This window comes from Rhipicephalus microplus, chromosome 3, assembly GCF_043290135.1.
Source record: "Rhipicephalus microplus isolate Deutch F79 chromosome 3, USDA_Rmic, whole genome shotgun sequence".
Classification (NCBI taxonomy): domain Eukaryota; kingdom Metazoa; phylum Arthropoda; class Arachnida; order Ixodida; family Ixodidae; genus Rhipicephalus; species Rhipicephalus microplus.
This window is the reverse complement of record NC_134702.1, coordinates 245,515,719-245,543,646: the sequence shown is the minus strand read 5'-3', so window position 1 is coordinate 245,543,646 and position 27,928 is coordinate 245,515,719. Positions and strand designations below refer to the sequence as shown.

General features: G+C 45.4%; 1 protein-coding gene and 1 pseudogene across 4 annotated transcripts in view; both read left to right on the top strand.

Annotated features, from left to right (window-relative positions):
* Nucleotides 1–27,928, top strand: part of LOC119168780 (DIS3-like exonuclease 2) — a 220,597-nt gene that overhangs the window by 46,951 nt on the left and 145,718 nt on the right. For 2 of the 4 annotated variants that reach the window (XM_037420144.2, XM_037420143.2), the window contains exons 5-7: nucleotides 10,623–10,687; nucleotides 19,165–19,227; nucleotides 22,979–23,032. In XM_037420144.2, the coding sequence (XP_037276041.2) occupies nucleotides 10,623–10,687; nucleotides 19,165–19,227; nucleotides 22,979–23,032 (182 nt within the window). Of the gene's footprint in view, nucleotides 1–10,622; nucleotides 10,688–19,164; nucleotides 19,228–22,978; nucleotides 23,043–27,928 lie in introns of those variants that run through there. The other 2 variants (XM_037420146.2, XM_037420147.2) reach the window with 2 other exon arrangements.
* LOC142804197 (uncharacterized) lies at nucleotides 10,695–16,188 on the top strand (annotated as a pseudogene).

Below are 27,928 nucleotides of genomic sequence, written 5' to 3'. Positions count from 1 at the left end.
CAATTTGATGCAAAAAGAATGATTTCATAATAAATGCCAACTTTGCGAACTTTCAAACTTGTTTTTCTCGGTTTCATTTTTTCTGACAGTTTCACGTTTTCCGAGCAGCCTTTTAGAAACTTATATTCATTGTATAGTAACGAAACTTGGCACACATATTCTTCAACACATGCAGAATGCAAATATCTACTCTAAATTGCAATGCCTACCAGCATTAGTTGTGAAAATATTAGCTTATTGTTTCAAGGGAGTGAAAATAATAAGTCATTCAATACAATTTTTTTTTTCTTGGTTCCGATATTTCGTTGACATATCTATATAGATATTTGCACTTTTCAATCTACCAAGAGTCAAATAAGATCAGACACAGTGCTTTTACTGAAAGTTTAGTACATAAAAGAGTGCCCGCAAAAAATGTAACTTTTTGCTATTGTTTATGGCATAACTCAATAATTATAGCAGCTACACAAAAAATGATTGCATATTTGAAATCTGCATGAAAAACTATACTAATAACAAACTTTTCAAGTCTCTATTACTAGAAATAAAAAAAAAACCTTTTTCGATGAGCGTCTCCCCTTAATTTAAAAATTCTCTCTGGTCCCGTGAAGTCCGAATTAACGGGCTTTAAGTGTATGTGAAAAACCAACTACAGGTAGACATTGTCGCATTGCTGTTTAACCACCGCGATGGTCTGGGGGTCATGGTGCTCCACTGCTCACCCGAAGGTCGGGGGGGTGGGGTCAAATTTCGGCATGGGTGTTTCAGTGGAAGCCAAATACTGAAGTTACAGTCCAACCCTGCTTCAACGAGTGTTGCTTCAATGGAATTTCCAGTACAACAACAACAAAAAAAAAAAAAAATCTTGATTTCCCATCAGTACTCTATAGGAGTCAATTTTTCTTCTGCGGTTCCACTTCAGTGAAATTTGACAATGTAATTCCTGGCACGTATATTTAATGTCATGCAGTAAATACAACTTTGAACATTTTGATGTGTTTTCAGTAGGCTTGTGCAAATAATGGAATGCTTCAAATATTCAAACAAATATTACAGTGTTTGAATTCGCTTTGATTTAAATTTGAATTGTTGAAAATTTCGAACTATTTGAGATGAACGAATAGGTGCATATCAATCCACATCTAATGTCCTGTAAAGGGGGTGTCAGTGCAGTGAATGAATGCAAAGCCATGAAAGCACCTGCCCAAATATTAGCGAGCATGTAATTATTTAGTTTCATTTCCTTGAAGAGCAAGGAAAACTCCTGTTCATGAGAAATTTGCACTGCCACAAAGTTCCACTTCAAGGTTATATGCACTAGCCACCCTCACACCGATTCATAATTTATTTAAGTTTAAAAGCTTGTTATACCAGCTTAGTACAATAAATTTTAAAACGTAACATGTTTTTCAGGCCATCACTGGCATTCTATCAAAAATCAAATCCTTTTAGTTTTCAAAGTTGTTTACACTTACATTGAACAAAAGAAATGGTATTTGCTCAGGCCTTGTTTCAATTAAAAATATATATATATTGTGCAGGTTGTTTAGGTCATGACTAGAGACTGGATCTTAGCCCATAGGTTGGCAAACAAGAGTGGAGCTCACTCAGACTCACTCATGAATTGTAGTCTGCTCTCAGGGCTCACTAGGACTCAGACTCACTAAAATTATTCTGAGCCAGACCCAGGCAGACTCACTCTCACGAAAATTTTCTTCAACCGGACTCACTCTCACTCAAGCTCGCCAAAATATTACTCACCCAGACTCACGGCTCGACCTGGGTCTGAGTGAGTTGTCTCATAGTGGCTTCACCGACCTATGTCTTGGGCAAATGCTTATTTCATTCCTTGCATTCCTATTGTGCCACTTTGATATATCAGCATAAATTTGAGGTTAGGGAGGGCTTTTATAGTGTGTTTATAGTGCCTGTAAATGCCTATTCTCGATGTTCGTTCCTAAATTTTCCCAAGTGTCTATAAATGCTTATTTCAATGTTGATGCTTCTGCTAACATCATTTAACCTCAAATTTTGCTTTCGAGCACAATTTGGGATCAATATTTATGTTACCGGGCTAAACTGAACTTTTCGAAGTCTATAGGGTGCAAGGGGTAGGAAATTGCAAGGGGTAGGGAAATGGGACGCGCCTGCCACCTTATGCAAGTGGCATGGTGCGAGTGGTCGGAGAGGGGAAAGAGGTAGAAAGACTCAATTTCTGCGATGCTAAATGGGAGCACATCGCAGCTCATACAGTGGAATGGGGAGAAGGAGAGAGTAGCGTCTATGACTGAGGACATGGCGGGTGGCTTCTACAGCCGTTTTTACAGCCCAGTGTTCCCAAGTATTTGAAACAGCTGATTGAAGACCTGGATGTAGTAGGGGACAGCGAACAAGAGGTGCCTCTATGCAGTCGCAGAAAGATGGAGAGCAAGTGCAAAATTGTAGAGCACCGTCAGGGAAAGATAGAGTGTAGGTAAAAAAATGAATAAAAATCACATGTACACATGACTTTTGTTTTGTTTGTAATTTACTTTAACGGCGCTTTACTAAGTCACATAATAAATTTTTGCTTGTCCAATGAAGTTGTTGTGTGTCCAGTGAACAGCTTTGTACCACAAGAACTTTTTATTTGGTTCATTGGGAGCCGCAAAAGCACGATGCAAGGAGCCATGCTTAAAACCTTCACAACTCGCCCATGTAGACTTCGCAATTCAAATTCTTTCCCTGCCCTGTTCAGTATCAAAGGAACTTGCAGCCCGGAGATCACACCATGCAAGTGCATCAGCATGTCATGAGCACACAAGGTTACATTCGCAAGACATAACCATACCAGGTCATGTACGAAAGTGATGTTGTGTATTTTGGTGTTCTCTGTAGTGCAATGCTTTCTGTGAGATGGATCCCTCTATGAGCCCACGTATAGAGAGGCTAGCACGCCACATGTATCCTTACCACGATACACAGCATTGCATCACTGGAACTGCTCTACGGGACGATGCACCAAAAGCACGCCAAGCATCGTCAGGACTGGCTCAGGCACAATGCCAGACCGGAGCAAACATGAACGCAAGTGAAATAGAAGCAGCTTCGTTTCACATTTCGCCGAATTCGAAGTAAAAAAAATTATAAAAACTAGCCCAGATGCGACTTGTATGTTTAAATATTTATGTCCACCTTTATATTTCTATTCAAGCAACTGATTGCACCAATTACATATATTGCCTCGAATAATTTCCTCAGTGCCACGTACTGCTGTGATGTATGCAAAACCATTCCTTGTTGCCAATGAATTGTGCAGAAACACGCAAGGTGGCGGAAGGGTGCAGACCAAGAGGATTGTTTCGGCAACAAAGAGGCTTTTCTTTCTGAGAAATTCATATGGATTTCCTTGTGGCTTGGCGCTACAATGGGTGGTTCTCCTCTTTGCTTTTTTTATCATTCCTTGTTGTACGTCACTTCCTTTATGTTTGGCACTCGCACGTAAGGCGAAGAGCCAGCAGCGTTCAGCCTGACACTTCACCTCCTTTCTGGACACGCGTGGCATTGCAAATCACGGTGGACGTGATCGTGAGTGCTCAGGGCATGGGGAGTTCTGGGGAGTTCTGGACACGCGTGGCATTGCGAATCACGGTGGACGTGATCGTGAGTGCTCAGTGCATTACGCTTGCTACCTCGAAATGCTCAAACCTGGTGAGGAGCCCTTTAAAGTGTTCACAGACAGAAGAGAAATAGATTTTCATGGCGTAATAACAGTGTGGCTATTTGCTTTTCTGTTGCCCTTCTCAGCCGTGCCGCAAATGATGATGAATCAACATTTATTGAGTCCAACATTGTTGGTAGTGCGCGCATGCACCAGACAGGGCGGTTCCTTAGTTGCGGGACCCGTATGTATCCAGCAGCTCCTGGCCACTGTCCATCAGTGCACGCTGAGTCGGTAGAGTTGGGCTGGTAACAAGGTCTCCCATCGCTCAAGGGGTTGGGGATTCGGGGTGTCGGGTGGAAAAGACAGTGGGGGGGTTCTTAAGTTCTGTGCACTCTGCCAATATGTGCGGCAGGGTGCAATTTTCTATTTTGCAAAACGGACAGAACGTGTCCTGTTCCGCAGGGTACATGCGGTTTAACAGTATGGGATGCGCAAGCGATCCCACTTGCGCTCGACGCAATATCGTCTTGTTTCCTGGTCAGGTCAGGGTGTGGTTCTGATAGTCAGCACCTTCCCTCTCGGTACATCTGGGTAATGTCCCGGAAGCTGGTAACCGAGTGTGGTAGCTCTTCCGGCTCATGCTCGGCCCGGATTGACATTTCTCGGGCATGATAGTCAGCAATGGTGTTTCCTGCTACCTGCGAGTGAGCCGGGAGCCACACAAGCTCTACGGCTTTTCCCGGAGGCTCGCACTTAGATATAATGGCTCAAGCTGCGGATAAGATTACCCCCCCCCCCCCTCCCCGCTGTGGAAGCTTCTGTAGGCTGTCTTTGAGTCGGTGACCACAGTGTCCACACTCGGCTGTATGAGTGCGAGGGCCACGGCCGCTTTTTCAGCAATGGCAGGGTCTGTTGTCCTCAGGTACGCACTGACGATTAACCTGTCAATTGATGTAACCACTACTGCCGCACGGTCACTGTGTTTTCGGAGCAAGGCGTCCGCATACATGACCCTGGGGTTCTCTTCCAGCTTCCGGGCCATGGCATTGGCCCGCGCGGTGCATCTCTCGTCGTCTTTGCCCGGTGTCGTGTTCCGGGGAAGGGGTTTGGTTTGCATTGTTGTCTTCCAGTCCTCCGAAAGGGCCACCTTGATGGGTACTGGCTCGATCTGCCATCCTATCTTGTGTAGGACGGCTCGTCCGTGCTCCGTGTGACTGAGCCAGATTCTCTGATTAGAGAGGTGGGCTTCGATAAGCTCCTCCACCGTGTTGTGGGCGCCCATATCTAGCAATCTTAGCGTAGATGAGTATATTGGCACGCCCAGTGCTTGCTTCGTTGCCTTGTGAAGCATCGTGTTCAGGGTGTCCCTATAGGTCCTCATCAGCTGTAAATACGGGAAAAGTGGGTAACCAACGACACAACGAACGCGCGTACTAAGCGCACGACATCGTCCTCTTTCAGGCCTTGGTTTCTGTTAGATACCCTCTCAATTATGCCAAGAATCTGTTCGGTTGTAGTCTTGATCTTTGTGACAGTGGCTTGTGCCTTCCCGTTGCTCTGAAGCAGTAGACCGAGAATCCTAAGTTGCTGTGTTGGTTTGATGGCCATTTTGTCGATGGTGATAGTCACGTTAGGCGGCGGCTGGTTCTTGGGTTTTCCTGGTTGGATCACGAGCAGCTCCGATTTTTGGGAAGTGCAGCTCAGTCTACACGACTTGGCATATTCGTGCACGGTCGTCGCCGCCAGCTGCAAGGCTTCCATTTCCCAGGCATCGGACCCAGCTCGGGTCGTCCACAACATGATGTCGTCGGCGTAAAATGCGTGGTCTACACCTTCGATTTGCTTGAGCAGATCGGGCAGGGGTAGGAGAGCCAGATTGAAGAGTAGGGGCGACAGGACTGATCCCTTAGGGGTGCCCTCTTCCCCGAGCTCGACAGAGTCTGATTTCTCCTTCTCTATCCTGATGGTCGCCGTTCAGTTTGACAGAAAGTCGTTTATGTAGCCAAATGTCTTGCGGCTTCACCTGGTTTTGTTCAGATTTTGCAACACGTTGTCAAAGGCTACTTTCAGGCCGAGGGCGAGTATCCCACGCGATGCGTGCCTTGTTGCTTGCTTGACGATCAGCTCGTGGAGCTGGATCATCACGCCTTGGGTGCTGAGATGTAGCTTGGAGCCGTACATTGTCTTTGGCATCTGATCTGTTTCTTCGAAGTGCTTCTGCAGCCGGCGAAGGATCATGCGCTCCATCACCTTTCCCACGCAGGATGTGAGGAAGATGGGCCGCAAGTTGTCTACCGTAAGGGCCTTGCCAGGCTTTGGAATAAAGCAGGCCTCGGCTTCCTACCATTTTTTCGGCAACCGCTAGCTCTCCCAGGCTTCGTTGATGTGCTCTAGGAGGCCACGGGCCGCTGCATCGCTCATGTTACCGAGTAGTTTGTAAGTTATGGCATCCCTGCCGGGTGCGCTTTTCTTGTTGCTTTCGTTTATCGCTGTCAACATTTCCACATTTCCATCATGGTAAACGGCTGATCCAGCTTCTCATTATCGGGTCCCTCGTACCTCTCGGGCACCGGGTACTGGTCCTTCTCTGTGCTTAGGTACTTCACCTTAGATCTTCCAGGAGCCTGCGGCCGTCTCCCTTGTACATATTCAATACTCTGGCAAGGTGGCGATTGGTCGCAGTTTTGCTACTCAGCGGGTCGATCAGATGCCTCAAGAGGCACCACGTCTCCCGCGCCGAGTGCTTGCCCTGCAGGCCGTCGCAGGTCTTTAGCCAATTTTCCCTGCAGAGCTTGGCCCCGTGCTCGGCGATCTGTTTGTTCAAGACTGCTGTGCGCTGTCTCTGACGCTTCCACCACTGTGTTAATGAGTGCCTGGCGGCCCACACGTTCGTTAGTCTAGCATCCACGTTCGGAGTCTGCGACGTCGTTGCGATTGCTTGGGTGAATTTTTGGGGGGCCTTCTTCTGGTCCCTCACCCATTCAGTGTAGATCTGTTTTCTTTCAGATGTTCAAAATTCTTCCTCGGATGCTTCTTCTTGTTCTCGGGTAAACTTTCTCATCTTGTCCCAATTTGTGATACATGCCTTCCCCAGCACAGCCCGGTATCGGGAGTCTCTGATCATAATGCCGATCAAGCTGTGGTCAGACCCCAAGGCCATGCCTTCGTTTCTCCAGGTGACGTCTAATTTGCCCGATGACCGCGTCAGGTCTGGTGTAGGGTCCCTCACGGCACTGTTGCCTCTTCTGGTTGTTATGTCCGGCTCGTTCAGGAGGGCCATCTCGTGACCCTCCATTACCTTGGCCAACGCTTTCCCCCTCTTGGACTGGAACTTTAATTCCCACCTTGTGCGAGGGGCGTTAAAGTTACCGAGGACCAGGAGTGGCCTAGTTCTCGCAAACCCTTTCGCCTGGCTCAGGATGCAGTCAAATTCGTACTGCCGTTGTGACGGCTGGCAGTACACGCTTATTACGAATAGATTGCCCGAGCTGCCAATTTCTCTTGCATGAATTTCAACCAGCGTGTGCTTGCGCCCACCCTGCGTCGTGACGTGCTGAGTAGCCACCACGTTGCTCTATACGAGCACCGTTGTTCTATTCTCCGTGTGGGCAGTGTAATTGACATACCCCGGGAGTCTTGGTTTCCCATTAGTTTCTTGTAGAGCAATTATATCGAGCTTGTTTTCTTGCCCGGCAATCGTAATAGTAGCGCTGCTTCTTTATTGCGAATGCCGCGGCAGTTCCATTGGTAAATTACGATGGTGATCCCCCCCCCCCCATCGGTCTTCTTATGCTTCTTACTCAGCTTCTGCATCATTCTTTCCGGACGTCTCGGTCGTGCTGCAAAGGACAAGACCCAGCAGCACATTTGTTCGGCCCCGGGCATTTACTTGACTGTCCTGGACCACAAAAGGACCGTGTCCTGTAACTATGGCATGACTAGTGTACTGAACCACTGGCGCCTTTATAGCAATCTTTTTGCTTTCCTGTCATAGACACAGGTCGAGCACGTCTTTCTAGGAAAATTTCAATTATTGTTAAAATTTATTGGGGTCTATATTTATGATTTTAGGCGCCTAAAACTGTGTTTCGCCTGCCTATTCTTGAGGCCGAAAACCTGATTTCTTTAGTGCCTGTAAATCTGCCCTCTAGTTGTCATACAGAGAATGAGAGAAAAAAGGAAAAAAGAAACGTGGCATATCCACGGATTGAATGATGATGAGTAGGCAAAGCAGTAGGATTGTTGGGTGTTACCGTTGATCACACGTGATGTTTACCTCTCATGCATGTAAATGAGTGACAAAGTGGTGTACAGCTATGTACAAGGTATATGGTTATAATTAGTATGCTGTGTTGAATTGTGAATTTTGTTTTGCCTTCATAATTACTGCTTTATGTCCTAAAACAGTTTTTAGGGCCTAAAGCTGTATTTTGCCTGCCTGTTTCAGGCAGCTAAAGTGATGTCTAGTGCCTAAAAGTCTGGTCTTTAGTTATGATAAATGTGCTCATCTTATTATTGTGTGATCAATACTATTCGAATTAGACTCGAAATTGTTTGACCAGTAAGACTATTCACATTGAAGTCACTTCGAACCTAAAATTCACTATTCGCACAAGCCTAGTCTTTAGACTATAAACACATGTCTGCTAAGTCTAAATCTCGTGTTGGCATCACCAGTCACTGTCACTGTTTACTGAGCGTGGGGCCCATCATTGCATGATAGCAAAGGCAATGAGACTGCCCTACTTTTGCCGCTGGCTTGCTCCTCAGCCACAGACAATCAGGTGCTGAAGCACAGTCACTCAATTGTCCATGGTGCTGCTGGGCACAATTGCGGAACGATGCCTTTTACAATACCAAGGCTTTTCTTTCTTTTCACGCTTGGCCAATGCGGTCACTGGTCTAAGCGACTGTTCATTAGACACTTTTAGTTGGGCGTACGTAATGAGCTTACGTACGCGGCGCGATATGTTGCGTACGCTGCATGCGAAGTGCTCAACGACACTTTTTGTTCACCATATTGACCGTACCGAGATACGTTTGGTTCAACTAGACGTATGTTATTAAAAATAAAACAGCTTTTGGGTACGTTTAGCGCACTCATGCAATAGCAGCTGTCATAATGGCCACTACCATATAATCCAAGGCGAATAATTTTGGATCCATGGTTTGCGTCGGTTTGTTCCTGATGCTTAAACAGATCACTGGTTTGTACTTCCAATAGCAGTGCAACATCAACTTTCAATGCAAAATATACTCGATTCGGGCCGGCTTTCTTGCTCTCTGCATTCGACGCCATTGCTGCCATTTTGCTATGTGGTTTCTATTTCAATCGAGATATCCTGAGAGCTTCACGGTGCATAGGTTCCGCTTCGTCACGTTTACGCATGCCATGTTTTTCTTCCGGCGTACGCACACATCCAGGAAATAGAGACGTTACGTACTGCGCTTGCACACTTCTCTCCCTTAGCCACACTGCGTACGTAGGCTCGTTACGCACGCCCAACTAAAAGTGTCTATTAGTGCTATCAACAAAATGAGGCATTCGCAAATAGTGGATGGTAAAATAGCATAGAATAAGGCGTTAGTGACTGCTCCATGATACCGCGCCTAAATCTTGGCATTAGATGCTGGGAAAGAAAAGGAAAGAGCTGACACTTTTTGAATTGTTGGAATAAAGGTTTCTGTTTTGCTAGCTGAGGTCATCTACATTTTTTTCAAATACACAATGAAATTTTCACTACACTTTGTCTGTTACATTGTAGCAGCCTTTGACTGTACTTAGATTTAGGTTCACTATAAAGGATACCAGACAGCAAAAATTTACGGAATCCTCTGCTGCTGTGTCCCTCAAAAATCATGTTTTCGGACATAAAATTTTTACAAATATTCTTCTTCTTCTTCTTCTTCTTCTTCTTCTTCTTCTGATTATTATTATTATTATTATTATTATTATTATTATTATTATTATTATTATTATTATTAACATTATTGTTGCATTATTTTGCAGTAGGAAACGTCTGCAGCATATAATATTAGAATTGAGTTTGAACTGGGCAAATCTCTTGAAGCAGACCAGTATTGTAATGTTGAGTGTAAGGTAAGTAATGTTAGAAAATTAACTTTGTGTGGTACTGGTACATAAAAAAACCTTAACATGTGGAAGTCAGGTCAACAGTTACTCTGTAAATGTTCAGCTTGCCTATGTGTCACAGGCTCACCCCGTCATTTCTTTCAAAAGTAATGACGGGGTGAGCCTGTTTTCTAGCTCTTTTGGATTTCGTGCAACTACGCCACAGTTCAAGGGGCACAGAGACGAAAATTTTCATTTGCTGTTTTCTTGCATCAAATGAAAGGCTAAGCCGTCAAGAGCCCAGAAAACATACTTTTAACTGCGAGTGCACGCTGTAATTGCGGTATCTTTTTATGAGCTGGTTTCGGTTCCTACTATAGCCTGACGTCGCAACATGGTGCAAGCTTCTTGTTGTGTGCTCGCGCAGTGACGTTCTTATGGCCACTCTTCACCATGGCTTCGTTGTTGATGCACAAGTGGCCATTTTGGCAGTGTTTGTACCTGACGTCATCACAACTAGCCAGACTGCTGTGGAAAGTTGCGTGAATTAGTATTGTAGCCTGACTTCAAGCTAGCATACTAGATGTCGGTAGATGCAACACGGAAAAATTAATTTTAATATCAATGTTATGAGCATTTGCTGAACTTAACACTTGCTGAGGGCTTCCACTGTACGTAGAAGATAGGAAATTTGTATATCATATTTAACTCATCTTCGAAAAAGGTTCCTGTACCCCTTTAATATAATGGTTAGTGTATAAACAAATAAAAATGCCCGTTTTGAGGTAAAACATCTAGGCCAGGCTTAATTAATCGATAGGTATTCTATGATGCAGTAATAGATGCAAGAGATGGCAGTGAGAAAAAACAAGTGCTCACCATGTGTGCCACCTGGTTGTCTTACAGAGACCCACCTGGCATCTCCATCCTTCTCATCGCAACGACAAAAGCCCAAGGATCGTGCAGCCAAGGTGAGTGCTCGCTCCTTCAGCTGCTGCCAATATTCAGATATGGTGCATTGACATTTGCTCCAGCCTTCTGCCCTCTCAATGAGGCTAAGTTCTGGCTTTTAGAAGAAGGCCACCAAGATTTCGTCTGCCAGTGTAAATGAGGCTGTGTAGATTAGGAACGAGTACGCATTAGTGACGTAAGTACACTCGGACGTCAATTGCTCGGCTGCATCGAGATTCCACTTAAAGGGGCCCTGCAACAATTTTCGAGCACGGTCAGAAAATGCTGCCTATCGGTAGCAGAGGCTTTTAAGAACATGTGAGAAAAGTATTACACGGTCTGGAATTTACAATAAATTATCGAAGTCAACTAAAAATTGCTTTATCTTCTTTTGAGAGATGACGTACTACGCTCAAAAATGACTCTTAGACAGCCATTATGAGCCACTGGCTGATTTGAACATGGCGTGCTTAGTAGTTACAGGGATCGCCACGGGTGGCCGTGACTTGTCCTTGCATGGGCGCAATCATACCGAAGAAGCCACGTATTCAAAAAAAAAAATTGAAAAGAAAATGGGCTCAAAATTACAAGGCGCGCGTGATGAATTTTCTTTGCCCCAGCCATTCCTCCCTTTCATCGGGATGAGAGAATGAGATTGCAGCGTGCGACAAATCTTTGTAACTCCACTCGTACTGAACGGATTGTTAACGTTTTTTCACTGTTGAATTTGGGAGGCAATAAGCTATTTTAGTGAATTCATTCTATGTTACTTGAAAAAGTGTTTCAGAGCCCCTTTGATGAAAAGTATTTCAGCAGGCATGAATCTGAAATTTTAAGTTTGAGTGGATAATTTTAAGCTGGAGCTTGCACAAGTCAGAGTAATTTCTAGGTACAGTGTAGACCACTTAAGGTGGTAGGCGACCTTCAAAGGTTTTTTTTTTCTTCGGGAAATAGGTTTTTAGGTTTTTGTTTTTTTCTGCATGTCCAAACATTCATATATATGTTGCAACAAAAATTATCCTTCTAGCGACATTAGTTTGCGAGTTACACCAAGTTTTCTATATCCTATGCTCCTATAGCAAAACCGAAACCACATTTCCAACTGTGGTTTCGGTTTCGAAAAATCGCTTTGAAAAGTAAGTGTTGTTTCGTCTATATTAATGCTATTCAAAATAATTTATGCATTTTATTGTGATTGTTATAAAAGATGATGTCATTAAATACAACTTTGTGTTTAAAAGTCTTGGTTAATTTCTAACAACAGCCACAAGGGGGACGCACGATGCTCGTCGCAATTTTCGTTGTTTGCCTTGGTCAGGCTTTGTTCTGCATTTGTTCCACGTGTCAATGCTACTAGGGCTGTATCCTTAGGCCACCTGGACCATATTACGACCAGCATGGGGAAGTGCAGAACACAGAAGACGAGGAAGCGCAAGTTTGCTGGAAATCCCTACACGACGACGAGGCTGCCTACTGACACAGACGCCGGTATTTCGGCGACCGCGAAGAAGCTTGGGGACATAAACAAGGCGTACCAGGCTCCACTAGAGAATTCTGCGCTCCAAGGGAACAGGATAATGGACATTGGTAGTCTTTCTTCACTGTTTTCATCGCTGGCATGTTCCGAATGCATGAACACAACACTGAAGCTCGAGGAACGCTCTCACCAAGGGATATGCTCAGCTCGTGCGGTCGTGTGTGCCGACTGTGGGTTCAAGCGCCCATTTCATACGTCGAGAAAGGTGGGTCGTGCTAATGAGAACGATTTACGTCTGGTTTACCCGATGCGCCAGTTAGCAAAAGGGCACGCTGGTGTGAAAACTTTTTCCAAAGTGATGAACATGTCTGTTCCTCCACGTTACTCCGCCTATGACAAATTGTCATCTCGGCTTTCTGCAGCAGCATGAGAAGTGGCGTCGAAGTTGATGACTGATGCTGCTGTGGAAGTTCGGCGTGTTGTGGGGACTGCCGAGTATGATGTTTCAGGTGATGGCACTTGTCAGAAGCGTGGCCATTCATCTTTGAAGGGTTGTGTGTCTGTGATTTCTGTTGACACGGGAAAGGTTATTGATGTTGAGGCCCTTTCTAGTTCGTGTAAGTCTTGTAAAACCAAAAGCAAGTTGGGGCGAGATAGTGCTTCGTACCAGGAATGGAAAACAAACCACACTTTCTGTCAAGCAAATCATGAAGGAAGTGCTGGCAATATGGAGACGGTTGGTCTATACCGAATATTTGAAAAGTCGAAAGGCAAAAGGGATTTGAAGTACCTGCAGTACTACGGCGATGGTGATTCCAAGAGCTATGCCGCTGTCAAAGACATGTATGGAAAAGACAGTGTGCAGAAACTGGAATGTATTGGGCATGTCCAGAAGCATCTTGGCTGCCGCCTCAGAAAACTGAAGACAGTGCGTAGACTCGGTGGTAAGGGAAAGCTCACTGATGCCCTCATTGACTGCCTGCAAAACTACTATGGCATCACCATAAGGGATAATGTGGGGAACCTTTCTGCAATGAAAAAGGCTACCCTTGCCAGTATTTTTCATTGCAGCTCTACCGACAAGCAGCCGAGACATGGCCTGTGCCCACTTGGACTGAAAAGCTGGTGCGGATACCAAAGGGTCGAAGCACTCGGCCAAGGGAAATATGTACACAAAGGAGGACTTCCAAATGATGTGCTCAACAAAGTTAAAACTGTCTACAGTGATCTGTGCTCTGATGAACTTCTAATGAAGTGCCTTCATGGAAAGACTCAAAATGCTGGTGAGTGTTTCAATGGTCTATTATGGCAGCGGGCACCCAAAGAGGTCTACGTAAGCTTGCCTACAGTAATGTTTGCCTTGCATGATGCTGTGGCACACTTTAATAATGGCAGTGTAAGCACCCTAGATGAGGGTGCTTACACTGAGGCAAGCTGGCATAGAACCAGGGTACCACACGACGAAAGCTTGCATTGCCAGGGATCACCTGCGCATGCAGAATGCTAAATGCAAGTCAGCGGATAGGACAAAACAGGCCAGGAAGAAAAGACGAGCAGCCACCCGAACAAAAGGAGACAATAATGCTTCCGCAGAAGGGCCCAGCTATGAATCTGGTGCATTTTAGGCCTGCATGCGAAGATTGTGACCCTTTTTACAAGCTCGGAAATCTTCGTTTTCGTTTATCTGAAAATAGCAATTTGCTCCTAATGTTGTGACGCAAACTTTCATAACGTATTTCTCAGCGTATACTTTGAACTGAAATTTTGCACAATGATTTACAACATATATATCTGTGCAGTGAACTAGAATAAAAAAAATCCATTGAATATTTTTCAGTTCACAGCTGAATTCTCCAACAGGTTCAGTCTAAATTGTCTCTTTTTCCCCGTTTTTTTTTGCTTTTTTAGCATTACTTTCTTGATATTTACTGCACAATATTCATTCTAGTTCACTGCATAGCTCCAGTCATTAGTTACACAAATGTCAAAGCTTTACTGAATAAAGCCGCCCATTAGTCGCTCATCACAGCTGGCGTGGCTAGCACTTTTAATGCAATTTTTGACAAAGATTACCTCCCAATAAATAAATATTCAATATTTTGCACTGTAAATAGCTGGGTAAATTAAATAAGACATGCTGGTTTTGAGGAAAAAGTTATTTCAACGCTGCCTGCCATTTAAAAATTTTTTGTTTTTGAGTGGCCTACCACCTTAAAGCATAACTGCTTATTGTGCAGAATTAGTTACAATGCAATCTTTTTCTACTCCCATTCACCCTTTCATAGAACACCAGGTATACGCATACCGCTTATTGTAAGGTCCCCAAGGTGAAAGATGCAGTTGCCAGAAAATCTTCGTGGCTATCGTGGTTGTAAGTGCGCGTCTAAAATTATGCGCGCTGGGTGTGCCAGCGAGAAGGGAGCGACGAGGTCATTACGAAGGAGGAGGGGACGCAGGGAGAAGAAACGCAGGGCGGTGGCAAGCTGTGCAGGCTTGCCGAGTAACGGAGGAAGGCAATAGCCTTAGCTACGGATAAGCCTTTGCACCGGTGCTGACGCGGCTATACAGTGTAATAACGTCGCTAGCGTGACCCCGCCGTAAGCAGCTGAACATGGCACGTACGATTTTGTCCTTATCAACTGCGCTTAACACTTTCCTGTAGGGAAAAGCGCAGTCATCGTGCTTGCTACAGATATTGCGTTCGCTACCTTCAGTAAATTTAAACCTTTTACGGGTTTATGACGTGAGCTGCCGCCTCTGCTGCCAATGCGCTGTCTTAAGTAAGCTTGTCGGGTTTTCGTCGTCGTTGATCTACTGGCCGCAAATGGGAACTTCGTATTAGGTATGCAGGCTGCTCTTGGTTCAGTGCTTGCGTGCGGTCTTTTCGACGCTAGATCTTCATGTTTTGAACAAACTTCCTGCAACAATATACCGAATGGCAGGCCAGACCTAATCGGTGTTAGGAATGGCAGGTCAGACCTAATCGGTGTTAGTTGCATTTCGTTAGCGGTCGCATGCAGTCTAAGTTGCTGTTTGGTACGGAATCAATTAAACTCTTTGGGGTGGCTGCACTTACTTGACAAGAAGGGATACATATGATTAAGGAAAACGAGGGTGCCACGTGTAGCTTTCATATAGTGGTTTGTGATTTGATTGCGATGTCTTGAAATCAGGTTCGCGCTCGTGAAGTGGAATGATTGGCATCTTCCAGAGGGTGAAATTGCGCACGTGATTTGAATTCTGTGTAATGCGTATAATCAAGGCGGTCTTGTGGAACTCCTCATCCTTTTTTTGTGTTCATTTCGTTGGCAATGCATGTCTTTGGGTGTTGAATTTTTTTTACATTCGGAAATTTAAAAGTCAGTAAGCACCACGCATCGCATGCTTGATTCTCGGAAACGCGAGGCTGCTTGCTTAACATCTTTTGCATAATTGCGGCCCTTGAAAAAGGTTGTTTTGGTTATAATGTGGTACCGCTTATAGTGCAGATACTTGCATATCCCACGACTTACGTTATAAGCAGTCTACACTGTATATTGGATTTCGAGTTGGTATGTTCGAATACTCAAGCATTTTAATATTCGAGTTGATATTGCAGTACAGTCCAACCCATTTATAACGATTCCGGATGTAACGGTCTATCAGTTACAGTGGTTATAACGACCATATATCGGTGCCCTTACGCTTTTTGTATGCTATTATTTGAAACTGAGTCCACATACAGCGAACATATTTCAGGGCCTTCTACTTTTACAACGAACACTTCTGACGGTCATGGTAAAAATATAGCGTATACGAAGAAAAAAAAAGTTATAGCAGGCATTCTGAGCTATGTGGCAGGCGCCCTCTCGTATACACCGCTGCAGTTTAATTGCGGCCAAGATATCACACAACGAAGCGACCATCGCACGCAGATTCCAAACGTTGCTAGCAAGGTCTCAGATGTTTCTTCACAGGCAGAACAGAAGTGAGGGGAAAAAAATGAAACGAATAGGAAAAATAGAAGGCAGCATGAAGAATTGCGGTCAGATTTCACACGGCAAACTTTTCCGGCGCCGTTCTTGGCATATACGACCGTCAACTCCTGGACCACGGCTGGGCCAGTCACCCAGCCGTGGTCCAGGACAGTACAGTGCCTAGAGGACGTCTTCTAGTTCCCCGGACCGGTCGTCCAGCCAAGAACCGTCTGTCCTTGCCCGTTTCGCTGCTTCGAACACTGTCATGTGCTTCCTGATCCCGTGCGCTTTTCTTTTTCGTCTTCACTCTTCTGCCCATATTATCACACCCGCACATTCATTACCCATCTTTAAGTTTAAAAGCTTGTTATACCAACTTACTTACTGTAGTATATGTAGTGAAATAATAGAGTGTGAGATATTTTCAATAGAATGTGACATAATAGAATGTGACATATTCTGATGAAAGTCAAATCCTGCTACTATTTAAATTCTTCCATTTGCCTTTAAATAAAAAAGAATGACATTTGCTTTGCACATCACTGGTTTAAATTTTTAAAACGAATACAAAAGGAAGTTAGGTCATGATACACACGCTTTTGTCACAATGTGGGATATGCTAACGTGGTTGCTTGGGCGAGTTGGTACGACATGATTCACATAGTAAACAGCATCAATAACGAGGGACAAGAAAAGAAGGAGACGGACAGCGCCACTGTCTGTCTCCTTCTTTTCCTGTTCTCATTATCGGCACTGTTTTTTATGTGGGATATACACTATTTGAGTTTGAATAAATTATTTGATCAAATTACACTTTGCTTTGAATTCACTTCAAACCTAGAATTTAGTAATTGCCCATGCTTGTTTTTGAGTGCTAATATGAAGTGATGGCTTTTCGGAGCAGTACATGACGCCACATAGTATGTTGACGAATGATACGAGAAGCACGCAGTTTTTTTTTTTTTTTTGCTGATGGTGCAAAAACAAAAGGAGAAGTTGTGGTCCACGGCTTGTTTTCAAATTTGCCTGCAGAGAAAAAAACTTTCAGGTTAAAGAAACTAATCATAGTCTGAAGTTTTGAACGTTTGTTCACCACTAGTGAATGGGCAAGCGGGATATGGTTGGACTCATTCACACCGCTCACTGAACCTAGTTTGTAAAGCACTGCTGCTATGGACTTGTCTTGTGCTGCAACGATGTCAAGAGGGCAAGATATGGTGGAGCACATTTTTAGATACGAAGCAGCATTTGAATAGCCTGTCTAACCCTGTCCCTTCGCACTCGGGTGATGCCAAGTCGGCCACGTCTTCCCTTTCCCTGTCAGTGCATGCGCATTACGTCACTCTCTCACTAGCCTGTCGCCGTTCACCGCGTGCCATCTCTCTTGCTTCTCTCTCTCTACCGCTCGCAATGCTTGAGCTCACTCTTCACATCACCATCATCTCCTCATCTGCGCCACCTCTCTTTATCTGTCAGCGAGAAGAAGCCGCGGGTATGTGCGCTGCAGGCGCTCGCGCGCCGTCGTTTAGCCCGGCTGTGGTCCCGCGGCGTCGGCAATGGGGACAGCGCGTTGCTGCTTGCCGCGCGATCACGCCGAGGAGCGGGACACCGCAGGGGCATGCTTCCCGCTAGTGTGCGTGTATCTTGTGGGGATCTGAGGCGCGTCCGCGATTATTTCACTGACACTCTGCCTTACGGCTGCTCCTTTTCCTTTCAAGTGCTCTGGTAATGGCGCATGGCGATAGCTGGTGCCACGCTCGGGCGCCGCGCGTGTTCTTGGGGGCTGCGCGAATCAGCGAGGCCGAGTCAGGTGCGCGCCGGAAAGGGTCTCTCCTCCGTTGGCCAGCGCCCGGTAAGCACGTGGTTTTTCTTCGTGCGTGTCCTCTTTGGAAATCGCCGGACTGTAGCCTGCCTGGGTGCCTAGGCATCCCCGACGGGCGTGTTTGCATGAGTGTTAGCTACGGGACCACACGCTAATCCAAAAGCGGTGCCTAGTGCTTGAAGTAGTTGCACCATGCCTAGCCGCACTTGCCATAGACCTACGCGTACGAGGTTTGCCCTAACTCTCGCGACCAGGCCCAGTGGCCATTGTGAGAATGTGCAGCATAGCCGCGAGGGACCTTTTCCCGATCGGCTTGGCAAAGCTCACCATTGCCAGCTGCGACGTGCTCGCGGTTTCCCTTATCGTGAACGTCCACGTGCGGGAGCCTTTGCTCTCCGCGTCCCGGGAGTGGAAGTTGTACTGTTGTTCGGGGTGCTGCCAAAGGCAATAAAGTATTTGTGTACTGCTGTTTAATTGAACGCTGTCTGTTTTGCCGTGCCCCGTTAAACGCTTTGTTAGTGGAGAGCGCGCGGAGTGGTGCGCTACACAGGAGTAGGTGACGGAGATGCGGCCCTGTGCCTCGCTAAGCCTGAACTCGCGGTGATCATCCGCTACAGTGAGTAGCGAGGTCACCACAACCTTTCCCAGCCGACGCCAGCATTGCAGGTTAGTGAAGCCAATCGCGTTCACGAATGGCGACGTTGCGCCTGGAACACCAACGAGGTGCGAGCTGGGGAAGCCGAATGCAAGCGCCGGCAGTGGAAGATCAACGACACCGACGAAGTGCGAGTCAAGAATGCTGATCGCGTTTAAGAGTGTTGTGGGGGTAACAGCGATGAGACGCAAGCCAAGGAAGCCAAGAGCAAGTGTCTTTAACGCGTTCCTCCTCCCGTCTCTTTGCATTTCAAACATACGTTTACTCCAGTAAATGCTACACAGAGTTTTGCTTCAAACCATTCTTTCAGTACCCGCATCGACGCCCGTTTCAAACAAGTCAACACTGTGCGCACTGCTGCTGGTTCGGATCCTATCAGGGTTCCCTTCGGAGAGATAGTCCATAGTTTTTTGTTTGAATCTGTGTCATTTTGAAAGCTGCTCTGCTTATTTTTGTACTTTTATATGTTCAGATGCTAAATCTTCATTTTTAATTGCAGTGCTGGTGCATTTTTGTGTGTATGGTGCTCCTGTGTGTGCATAGAGTGATTGATGTTGTAACCTTTTTTTTTTTTGTTCTTCGTGCAGTATGAGGCGTACATGCCACTGTGTGAAGTGCAACAAGCCCTAAAAAAAGGGGAGGTTGTGGAGGTGAGTCACAGTTACTTTTCACTCAGGTGAAAGGCACATTTAATTCAGGGGTGCTTATGCTTAGCCGCGTGCCAATCTAGCGTACAGAGACGGTGCAAGAAAACTGCATAGATTTTACAAGCATGTCTTGCTGAGACATGGTCAGCTTGGCTGCAAAAGGACAAGGAAACCAAGTGAACACATATTGCTCATTTGACTTCACAAGTGAAGCAAGAGAAGCATTCTACGTTCCACCGATGGCCCGATCATTCTGCACATTTGCGTTGCAGTTTCCCTGTGTGCGTGCGTGCAGTTTCTCTGTGTGCACTGTAAATACTATGCACAACAGTGGGATCCTGCACACTAGTCGAAGTTTCTGTTCTAATAATAGGGTGCACACGCAGACAGCAAAGCTGCAAGCGCTGCCAGCTGTTGCCTGTTACGTGCTTTTTGACAGTAGGAAATTACTGTGAAAGACAACAACTTTTGCAGGGTGTGTGAGCAGCAGAAAGTTTGCTGGTACCGATTTCACTCCCATCGCCAAAGGTCGGCGAAGATAAAGCTCACTTAGACCCACTGAACCGATGTGCTTTTCACTTAGGACTTACTAAGACTCAGACGTGCCAAAGTTTTGCTAAAGCAGACTCATTCAGACTCAGGCTCACAAAATTTTTCGTCAAGTGGATTCACTCAGACTGAAAATCACGAAAACTTTACTTCACCTTACTCACCAAGTCTCATGAAAATTTTCTCCAACCAGACTCAAGTGGACTTCCTCAAACTCAGACCCGTGGCTCGATCCGAGTCTGATTGAGTCGACTCATGAGTGTTTGCCAACACATTGTTCTCAGTTCAGAGTGAGTGGAAGATGAGTGACCTTGTGGTTATGCCTTATCAATAGAAACGATGCTATGTCTCCAGTGTTGTTTGCATGTGGGGGAAGTTCTTTTTTTCATTTTCATAAGTTAAATGAATGCAGGGGTGCAACAGCTGCGCCCAATAGCGCCAATTTGATACCATTCCCGATCTTTGTGTCTAGCTGCACCAAAACTCAAATTTTGTGGAGATTGAGCCACGCTGTGCCTAAATGTCTGACCAGCCTCAAAATTTTCTTAATTGCACTAATTTCAGCACGAATCCACATCTGACCTTGCACGGTCTGTCAAAGGACTTGACAGGTGCACCAAATGCTAATGTGGACTGCATCGTTGTTTGCACAGTGAGGTGTTTCAGCACACTGCTTAATTGAAATAGTAGTGCTCATGTTCACTGTGCACGATTTAAGTGATGTGAACTGGTTTGTACGTTATTTTATTTTCTGAATGTAATCCTTCTTGATTATACTGCTTTAAACTTGTAATTTCATGATAGAAAACAGTTTTTCTTTTGTAATTTGCTCCCAATTTGGATTTTCATGCTCTGAAAGTAACAATTTGCTGCTCCGAAAATTGCTTTGAATTCTATTTCAGTTGTTGCATGATTAGTGTAAATTGCGCAGCTAATGCAAGGCATGAGTTTAAAGATCTGTGCATAACACTATTTCTTAAGATTATATAGTGTAGTTGTGCATTTTGTATGTTTCCCACTTTTACGTAGCTGAAAGTAGGCGCGACGCATCATAAATGCGGTCCTAAAGGTGTACACTTAGTGAAATTAAAAATGTTTCTGCTCTATTCCGTACACACTCTATTTCGTACACACAATAGTGCTCACTAATTCTTACGGACATTTTCTATGCTATTTTGACAGCAAAATGGGAACAGGAATGCCAATATTTCACACTGCACAAAAGAGTGCTTGCTATGTTAACGAGGCCTCACACGCCTGGATGGTCCAATATGCAGAGTTTTGTGTAGTGATTGTAATTGGTGCTATGTATGTTTAAAACACCGCAGTAATTCTTTGTAATCAAATGAGTGTATTGACGTAAAAATTCGTTATAAACGGTGTTTCGATATAAGCAACCACTTGAAATGTGATAAAGCAGTCTAGAATTGAATGTGGTGCAACTGTGAGGAAGTCAAATTGCACAGTGTTCAGTGAAGCAATTACAGGTCATGGCCAGTCACGGAGGGTATACCATGAGATTCTATGGCGCAAGTCAGCCCACGGTCTTTTGGCTACTTTCCGGCATGCAAAAGACCGTGGTGTTACAATGCCACAAGGCATCCTGAAAACATTATTTTTGTGTAGATTATTTTACAGGGGACACCAACGATGTGATTACAACAGATTTTAACTCTTTAGGCACGCTGCACTTGTTTGCTCCACAGTACAGTCGTACGTGTTGGGAACCACAATACAGGCTGAAAAATAAAGCAGTCCAAGAAAGTCAAGACATAGAAATGAACTTAATAATTAGGGCAGCTTAAGAAAAAATTTGTAGAAATGCCCAGCTTCATTCTACACTTTAGGACAAGCTGATTTGGTAGTGTTTGAGATACACTAACATCGGCACTTTAGCAACCACTCCCATGAACCGTGGTGAGCAGCACAGTCGATGACTCAGTCCGTGCTCAAACCTGCACCAACATCACTTAGTACGCAATCCTTCGGCATTTCGCCTACATTTATATGCGACCACCGTGGCCGCAATCGAACCTGTGTGTTTCAGGTCAGTACCCAAACACTGAGCGCCCCGCCGCGGTGGTCTAGTGGCTAAGGTACTCGGCTGCTGACCCGCAGGGCGTGGGTTCGAATCCCGGTTGCGGCGGCTGCATTTCCGATGGAGGCGGAAATGTTGTAGGCCCATGTGCTCAGATTTGGGTGCACGTTAAAGAACCCCAGGTGGTCTAAATTTCCGGAGCCCTCCACTACGGCATCTCTCATAATCATATAGTGGTTTTGGGACAATAAACCCCACATATCAATCAATCAAACACTGAGCAACCGCAAAGGCAAAGGCAACTGCTCGTGAACACTAGACATACCATCAGTGTGCAGAATGAAAATGAGAAAAAAGATCTCACGAAGAAAGAAAAAGCGTATTAGTGGTGATGATAAGGCTGAGTGCAAAAGAAAAGTTGCTTCCTCAAGAGTGTTTTGTGAGGAGTGGGCATGGCCTCAAAAACTGGACTTTTCTGCATGCTGCAAGTTTTGGAAGCCACTAGAAACCAAACTTGACCAAGCCAGTGTAAAATCTAGTGTGGTCGTTTCCAAAATCGAGCAGTAGCTCAAAATGAACCATTTAGTAAAAAAAAGTCTAACTTTACGGCATAAATTCATCCCAAAAATTGTTCATGAAATGTAATGGGAATCCAGACGGTGCATTTATGAAGTCCGAAATATTGATCATGTCCAAGAAATTTATCAGGGGTTCTAAATAGCGGGAAATCCCGGGAACTAGACTGCAAATGGTCATGGGCATGCTGCTTTTATGCCCTGTTCTGTGCTTGCATGTGATGTCAGTTGCGTTAGACTGACACTGCATGCACAAAAGAAACACTCAGCAATGCCTCCACTTGCCACTTCCTTCTAAGCAGATGAAGCTCTTTGTGTGCTTTGAGTATGTGGCTTTATGTGCAGGCGTTTGGGTCAGGCCAGAGAAAATTTCGAATCAAGTGATATTTCTAGTAATGCGATTTCATTATAACAAGGGATTGTGTTGATGTTATTCACACACATGCTACTTTGTGCACGAATCGGTTGCAAGTAAGCGTTTCTACCATAGCCTTGTTCACATTTAGTGCCTCATCATTTTCTGCCAGTGTAAAGAAGTGAATGATGCTCGAGTGAATGTGCATTGAACCGGTGCTGCTGTTGCTCTTTGCAGGGGGTGCTGCGCATCAACCCAAGGAACTACGAGGACTCCTTTATCAGTGCGCCGGTAATCCTCGGTAGTCCTCATTCGCTAACTCCTTCCTCTTCCCCTGACTCCCTCTTTCTCATTCTCTCTCTTCTTACTAACGGCCTCTGCCTCTCACTACTGCTGCTCAGGGCGGCTGCAGCCCCAGCCATGTTAGCTTCCGAGAGTTCGTCACTCGTTTTGTTTTAGTTTTGAGTAGGGCAGTTTTGTTATCAGAAGCGGCTTTCTGTGCTTTGAAGGGGGTGCACAGGAAACCAGCTAATAGGCACACAAATGGTGCCCAAGGCAAGGTCATTTGCACCGCTTGGCTAGGTGTAAAAAAACTGGTGTAGTGCCAAACCTGTGTGCATTCCAGCCTTGGGGAATGAGGCAGCAGAACTCCTGTCTCACACAAGATGCGAGATGATGTAAATCTCTGATGTCATGCTAATCAGATCTGACAGTGTAACATGCAGAGCAATGAAATGAGGCACCTAGTGACAAACAAGTGCAGTGAGTAGCTCAAGCCTCGTGTCATGATACACATGTGTCATGTCACCCAAGTGGCCATGCAGATTCATAGCTCCCCCTCAGCATTGTAAGTGTATTGTTGAGAACAAGACATAAGGAGACCCGTATTGTCCTGGGCAGAGACATACCAAGACATAAAGTAACAACGTACAAGTGCATGTACAGTGGTACTGGCACGAAAATTTCCAGTTACCTATCACCTTTTGCGTCGAATGAAAGGCCAAAGCCATCAAGAGCCTGGAATATGTACTGTTAAGTGTGACTGTGGGCAACTCCAGCAATTGTTATTGCGTACTGTTAAGCTCGAGTGCGCTTTGAAAAATTAAGTTAATGTCCTCAAAAGGTACTCTTAGTTTTTGCTGTACCTTGACGTCTCAGTGTGGTATGAGCTTCTCGTTCCGTGCTTGCACAAGATATTCTGCTGTTTCCATGGTGACTATGTTTTGTGACGCACGAGTAGCCATTTTGCATGTTTTGGTACCTGGCATCATCACAATCAGTGTGAAGTCATCAGAATTGATACTTGAGCGTGATATCATGCTTCTGTTGATTTTAGTAGGTGTGCCATGTAACAATTGACTGTAATGTTAAAACAAAATATCTTGTCAGTATTTGCCAAGCTTCACGCTTGGGCAGAGCTGTCTGTCTATGTGTAGGAGAAATTAGTATGGCGGAGTAAACTCTCCTTCATAAATTAGTGTCAGTACCCTTTTAAAAAGGGGCTTCGCAACACTTTCTTCAAGTAACCATCAAATGGCTTATTCAAGGAGTTAGTTGCCACCGATTAATAGGAATAAGGTTCCATCCCGACCAATACAGTCATATTTTGATGGAGGCGCAATGCGAGAGGTCTGTGTATCATTCAATGTCATTGCATGCCAAAGAAACCAGATGGTTGGGATTTCTGCAGCCCTTCATTTTGGCATCTCTCTTAGTCTTATTGCTACGTGCCAGTGGCATTGCAGCCAAACAGGGCAAGAGGAGGACGACAGAAGACAAAGTGGCGCGAGCCGATACTGGCAGCACTGCTCGTTTGTAAGTGCATTTGTAGCTGCTCCTTAGAGTCTGCTTCTCTCCTGTAGCATACTTGGTGGAGCGGTACTATCCCCGTCTTCACCACGGAACTCTGCAGCGAGCGCTCGCGGCTTTCAATATGATCTCTCGGGACTCAAAAAAAAAAAAAAAACATCCTCCTCAGTCATTACGCCTCGTGCCCTTCCTGCTAACCCACCGGCCGCAACAGCTTTCATCACCTTGAAGGACTCTGGCATGTTCTCAGGCCTCAAAGGTTCCAACTTCGACCATTGGCTATGTCTGCACGAATGCATCAGCACCAGTTGCAAGTGGTACCTCACGCTCATGCTTAGAATGTCGTCTTTTTACCTCTACAAAAGCCCTCCTGTCTGGTTCGGCACCCACGAGCATGACATTACAAGCTGAGACAGTTTCAAGGAAAAGATCCACGAGCTGTTTGGCAAACCTTCTCATCATCGACAAGCCACAAGGAATGAATTATCAACTTGTGCGTGAACTTTCGCCGAGTCCTACATCAGTTACATCTAGAATTTACCAGCCCTTTGCTGCAGAGCCGACGAAAACTTGTCCGGGCCAGAAAAAATTGTGCACATCTTGAAGAAAATCGTAAGAATGTTTTTTGTCTGTTGGTGCAATAGTTCAAGTACGCCGCCTGGAACAAGCTAAAAGAAGGCGCATCTCTCTGCAGTTTCAGAGCCTGCCGAATACCGCAGCCACATTATCTTGGCTCGACACACATTTTCTGCAGGACACTGGCAACAACTTAATATGATTTGTCAGGCATAAACTTGAAGTGGCCACTCCAGCTAAAGTAACACCAACGTTCCCTGACCCATCACCCACAATCCTCTCGCTGATAATTCAAGCAGCCATACGACAGAAAATCGGTAATGTGAGTAACTGATTCATTGTGACGCCTCCTCGAACGAACTTCCACCCACAATTCACGCCTGCTCATCAAAACTCATCTGGCTTCCAATCAGCATTCCTCTATTCGTCCGCATTCAAAACACAAGATGACAGGCCCGTATGGTTCTCTTGTCACCATATCGGCCACATTTCTTGCCATTATAGAAGTTGCTGGGGTCCTACCACACCAACATTCCCATGTTCCTTCATTGCTCATTGAGTTTATCGCCATGAGACCAGCCCTGACCACTTTTCCTATCCCAGAGTGATTTCCGCTGACCCTACTCTCCATCACCTCAATGTCACAAGTCTCTTTCTCCGCAGCCCCGCCGACTATCTTTTTTTCTCCTCCCAACGGTGCTGCTCGATGGAAAACTAAGTGTTGCAATCCCTGGAGGTGGCGCTGTATCATTTGAACCAATCGAAAATGCTTTGTTGGGCATACCAACCGACTGGAACCTTATCGATGTACAAGTCGATGGTGTGCAAGTGACTGCTCTTGTTGACACTGGTGCTCAGCTTTCCACCATGACCACTGATTTGTGCTGCAAGCTAACGGTAGAGCAGCATTTGCCGTTCGGAATGTGCTCCGCTCATGTAAGCATCGCTGACCGCTACACAGTTGTTCTCTTTGCCATCCTCAAAAAATTCCCGCTTGATGTAATCCTAAACCTCAACGTCATGTCAACGCATTCTGCCCTCATTGACTGTTTGGCCAGCACGCGCCATCTCCACTTGCCTATAACAGACGCCCCCCCTACACCACAGCCGAGTCACCTCTGCATTGCCGAATATGCTCATCTTCTGCCCCAAAAATGACTTACGTCAAGCTCCTCTCAACACCACCAGTTCTCAACGACAACTGTATAATGACCCTATCAGAGATTTCTTCATTAACCGCAGTGTTGGCTTACCACTCGCTGTTGTGTCTTTCTCAGGGAACTCCATGTGCCATCTAGTAGTGAATTTTAGTTTGATCCCTCAAGGGCTGCCGCAAGAAATGTCTTTGGCATTGCTTTCTACCTTAAAAGACAACTCACTGGATGCTTTCACTGTGGCTGCTCCTTCCGATCCCCATGCTCTGCATCAATGCACTGCTTGCCCTGACAGTGCTATTAAGTGCATGATTGCTTCCAGTTCAGCGCTGCAGCTGACAGGAAAGCTCCATCGGAATCTGCGTTCCTACATTGACGTATTAAATAGCCGCGGTTGCCCATTGGGAAAAGCTACTGGTGTGACCCATCGCATCAGCACTAGTGATCAGACTTCTATTCTAGTCGTCCATATCGCGTGGCAGCGACTGAACACAAAATTATCCCAGGTGAGGTCGACAATCGCCAAGCACATCATTGAGCCACCCTACAGTCCTTGGGCATGCTCTGTTGTGCTAGTCTTCAAGAAAGTTGGCACATGGCATTTCTGTGTTGGCTATAGACACCAAAACAAAATTATTAAAAAAGGACATGTACCCTGTGCCATGAATAGATTATGCCTTTGATTGTCTCTATGGTACCCACTAATTTTCTTCTGTCGAGCTTTGCTCCAGGTACTGGCTGATTCAGGTGGATGATGGGCACCGTGAAAAGACTGAATTTATCACTTCCGACAGCCCATATCAATTCAAGGTTATGCTCTCTGGCCTTTGTGAGGCTCAAGCCACATTTGAATGAATGATGGACTCTCTGCTCAGAGGTTTTAAAGGGTCCACTTGTTTGTATTAGACTATGCCATTGTTTTTACCCCCGACACATGAAACTCATACAGAGCATCTGTCAGCTATCTTGGACATCTTCTGTCTAGTGGCTAAGGTACTCGGCTGCTGACCCACAGGTCGTGGGTTCGAATCTCGGCTGCGGCGACTGCGTTTCCGATGGAGGCGGAAATGTTGTAGGCCCGTGTGCTCAGATTTGGGTGCATGTTAAAGAACCCCAGGTAGTCGAAATTTCCGGAGCCCTGCACTACGGCGTCTCTCAATCTTATGGTGGTTTTGGGACGTTAAACCCCACATATCTATTAATCTTGGACATGTATGTGTGGGACAAAGAAAAAAATGATAAGGTGCCTCTTCGAAAACGATCAGCCATATGACAACCTTCCGTATCCCCTTCTATTAAGCTACTAAATGTTAACTGCCGTAGTATTGTAAACAAGTCACTTGAACTAGAACATCTGATATCGATACATGATCCGGACATTGTTGCATTGACAGAGGCCTGGCTTCACCATGGAATCGTCGATTGCGAATTTGTTCCCCCAGATTATTGTGTTTATCGCAAAGATCGTGATTCCAGGAGAGGCGGTGTGGCGTTGCTCTTTAAAAATAACATACAAATCGCTAGAATGGCCGACCCCACTGGCGTTGAGGCCTTATTTTGTAAGATGTGTCGCGACAAACAGTCCATGGTCATTGGTGTTGTTTACAGACCCCCTGGTACCAGAATTGATGCTTTGCAGAATTTAAAG